The sequence below is a fragment of the Camellia sinensis genome, chromosome 8 (genome assembly GCF_055761805.1).
Source record: "Camellia sinensis isolate YWXY chromosome 8, ASM5576180v1, whole genome shotgun sequence".
Lineage (NCBI taxonomy): Eukaryota > Viridiplantae > Streptophyta > Magnoliopsida > Ericales > Theaceae > Camellia > Camellia sinensis.
This window is the reverse complement of record NC_138968.1, coordinates 30,837,241-30,840,414: the sequence shown is the minus strand read 5'-3', so window position 1 is coordinate 30,840,414 and position 3,174 is coordinate 30,837,241. Positions and strand designations below refer to the sequence as shown.

The 3,174-nt window shown below is 34.4% G+C and overlaps 1 protein-coding gene across 1 annotated transcript; it reads left to right on the top strand.

The window, feature by feature from the left end:
* The first annotated feature begins 212 nt into the window (after positions 1-212).
* On the top strand, positions 213-2,438 carry LOC145797659 (alpha-galactosidase-like). Its single transcript, XM_082885054.1, has 5 exons — positions 213-322; positions 582-657; positions 946-1,004; positions 1,463-1,546; positions 2,348-2,438. The coding sequence occupies exons 1-5, from the start codon at positions 213-215 to the stop codon at positions 2,436-2,438; spliced, it is 420 nt and encodes a 139-aa protein (XP_082741180.1).
* The last annotated feature ends 736 nt before the right edge of the window (positions 2,439-3,174 follow it).

Here is a 3,174-nt window from a genome sequence, read left to right as displayed (position 1 = left end):
GATTTTTTAGACTTACAAGATGGGGTTTCATATAGTTTTTGATGGTTTGATTAAATTAATTTCTCTCTCTCTCTCTCATACACACACACATACATATATATATATATATGTATATATATAGATGCCCTAATATATACTAGAACAAGGTTGAAATGTATACATCTATAATACATATATCAATGTTGGGCCGCATTTGTCTTATATATATATATATGCAGGGAAACTTGGTACCAAATGCTACAATTTTTCCATCTGGTATGAAGACTCTAGCAGATTATATCCACAGTAAAGGGCTAAAGATTGGGATTTACGCTGATGCTGGGTAACAGAGTTAACTGACAGTTCGAATTTGACAAATTATAGATCATCAAAGATAACATATGTCAGTAATTTGTAAAATTTATGAGAGCTGGTTATTTATTGTCCTAAAACCTCACTCATCATAACTAATTCTGTAATCCAACATATGTTATCAATATCTTCTCTCTTTTTTTGATCAGCAAAAAGAAAGGGTATTATTGATGCAAATAAAACGATTCCCTAGCTTGTAAATTGTTCCATTTATGTATTATTGTTTTCAGGACATTGACTTGTGACAAAAGGATGCCTGGATCACTTCGCTACGAGGAACATGATGCCAACACCTTTGCTTCATGGGTACGTATGTATGTCTTAATTAATTGATCGATTATGCATTTTCATTATATTTTATTCATCAAATGATTGTATAATAAACTAAATTAAAATTGTATTAGTTATCTATGCCATGTGTGCGTCCATGCTTTTATGTAAGATTAATAAGATGTTGGAGGTGGGAAGAATAAAAACTATAAACTTGGAATTGTATTTGTTTCTATTTTATTGTTCCTTTGATACTAAATTTACTCCACTGGAGTCACAAGCTTGACTTGACTAATATGATTTTTTTTTGTTCGTCTTTTTAAGGGAATTGATTATTTTAAGTATGACAATTGCCACAATAATGGATTGAGTCCACAAGAAAGGTAAAATGAATGCAAAACTTCTTATTACCGTTTCTTTTGATTATTAAAAAATACGATGCAGTATTTAGATAAAATTTAATTATAGGGTTGATAGATTATTCAATCATTTGTCATTGTCAATCAGTTTTATGTATTATGAAACTAGTTCATGTTAGACCAATATTGAAAAAGAAATTTAAATTTTTTTTTTGTTTTTATTATTATTATTATTTATTTATTTTTGGTAGAAGAATTAATGTAGGGACTGATACCAAATATATGATTACATCCTTAGTTGTAGATATTCGACAATGAGTAAAGCTCTCCTTAAAACTGGATGACCCATTTTCTTTTCCCTATGTGAATGGTATGCCTTCAATTTTAATCTCCTTTCTTTAATTAGTTTAAAATACCATATAATTAATTGTTTTCATAACTATATTATATATTCATCAAAAAGGATGATCTGGCTTTTTTAGGGGCCAAGAAAACCCAGCGACTTGGGCTGCTAGCATAGGAAATAGTTGGAGAACAACTGGAGACATTAAAGACATTTGGAAGAGGTAAACAAATTAAAAACCCCTAATTAGATAATGTGAATTTCACATTGTCGCCATTTATGCTAATTAGAATAGCATGAATGTCTGAGAGGCATTGTGTGACATTTGGGGCACTTAAATTTTATTTCTTCTTTTATTTTTTTGTTTTCTGTGCGTATGTCTTTTGATTTGCAATTGAAGTAGCAAAACAAAGAAAAGGGTGTCTGGGCCATTTACATGGATAGTAATTTTCTTTAAAAACCCATTCTATCAAATTAAAGAGGCACAACGTGACTTATTCAAGGACATAAAATTTTTAAATACAAGATAGCGAATCAGAAATGTCACTAAGTAATGAGAGTATTAGTAGCATGGACACTTTAGGGAGGACCTGTTTCCATTTTGACAACAGTTTTCAGAGTCTCTAATAAGACCTATGTGGTGAATCTCTTAGCATGACTAAGGTTTGACTTTCTTGGGAATGCAACCCACCACCCCAAATATATTTTGAAACATTTCTAAGAGGCGTACATTATATATGGCATTTGTGGGATTTCTTCTTTCATATTTTGCATTTGTAAGTAGAAATTTTAGATATTTATTTACATCACATATTTTCTTACATTATATGCATCAAAAGTATATGAATAGTAATATGATTTGGTGTCCTTACTGTGTGCATGTCCTAGTTTCTTAGGAATTGCTGTGTTAGCATATTTGTGATGTTGTGTTTGTCCCATGTGTGCTCTACATTGATGAGAGGAAAACAAATAGTATTCCTAAGCTGTACTATAGTGGGTACCAATCCTTTTTTTTTTTGATCAGCGAAGAAAAAGGAACTATTATTGATGAAGACCGAATAAAGAAATACATCAATAAAGAAGACGAGGAAGGGGGGGTGCAAAGAGCATCATAGCGAAACAAAACAATCCCAACTAGGTTGACACTGTTGAGAACGCCCAATCATATGCTAGCACACCGCCTAAAGATGGTGAGTTGGTGAGAAACCAACCACAAACAACAAACCCACACCAAAAATACAACCAAACCTAAGACATGCCAAATCCAACAGATAGAAATACTAGAACCAGCCAAAAAGCAAAATAAAACCAACAATGAAGCCCTCTGCTGGAGCTTCCAGACAGCAGACCACACACACTGACAAGAAGCAAACCATCAGTCTGGCAAGGAGATCAGCAGGACATCAAACCATAAGCCCAATACACCATTATTCTTGCAGCAGCTACCAGCAGAGGATGAAAAAACTACCAACCAGCCACCATTCCTCCAAGCACACAAAAGCTCCTATGCTAACACAGGACCACCTTACAACCAAGCCCACAAAACTCCTTTGCTAACAGAGAGAAAATGGCACTGAGAAGGCCTCTGCACTGCCTTCACAAACCAGAACCTAGTTGATACATACCACTCTGCAACCAATCTGCATACATACCAATCTGCTAAATACCCATCTGCTACCAATCGCACTGCTACCAATCAGCAGAGAATGATCTCTTCTTCCTTGCTTCCATCAGCAAACCATATCAGCTAACCAGCAGAGGATGGACATAACCTCACAGCAATGCAAGACTATTAAACAGAGGCACACAGCCAGCCCCCTGGAGGCCAGAAGCTCCACCCTACTGCTGCTA

Excerpts from the sequence above, each read along its gene's own strand:
- LOC145797659 (XM_082885054.1), top strand. The coding sequence starts at position 213 with ATGCAGGGAAACTTGGTACCAAATGCTACAATTTTTCCATCTGGTATG. Across the intron at positions 658-945 it reads CCAACACCTTTGCTTCATGG|GGAATTGATTATTTTAAGTA; the intron begins GTACGTATGTAT and ends CGTCTTTTTAAG. Across the intron at positions 1,547-2,347 it reads ATTAAAGACATTTGGAAGAG|CGAAGAAAAAGGAACTATTA; the intron begins GTAAACAAATTA and ends TTTTTTGATCAG.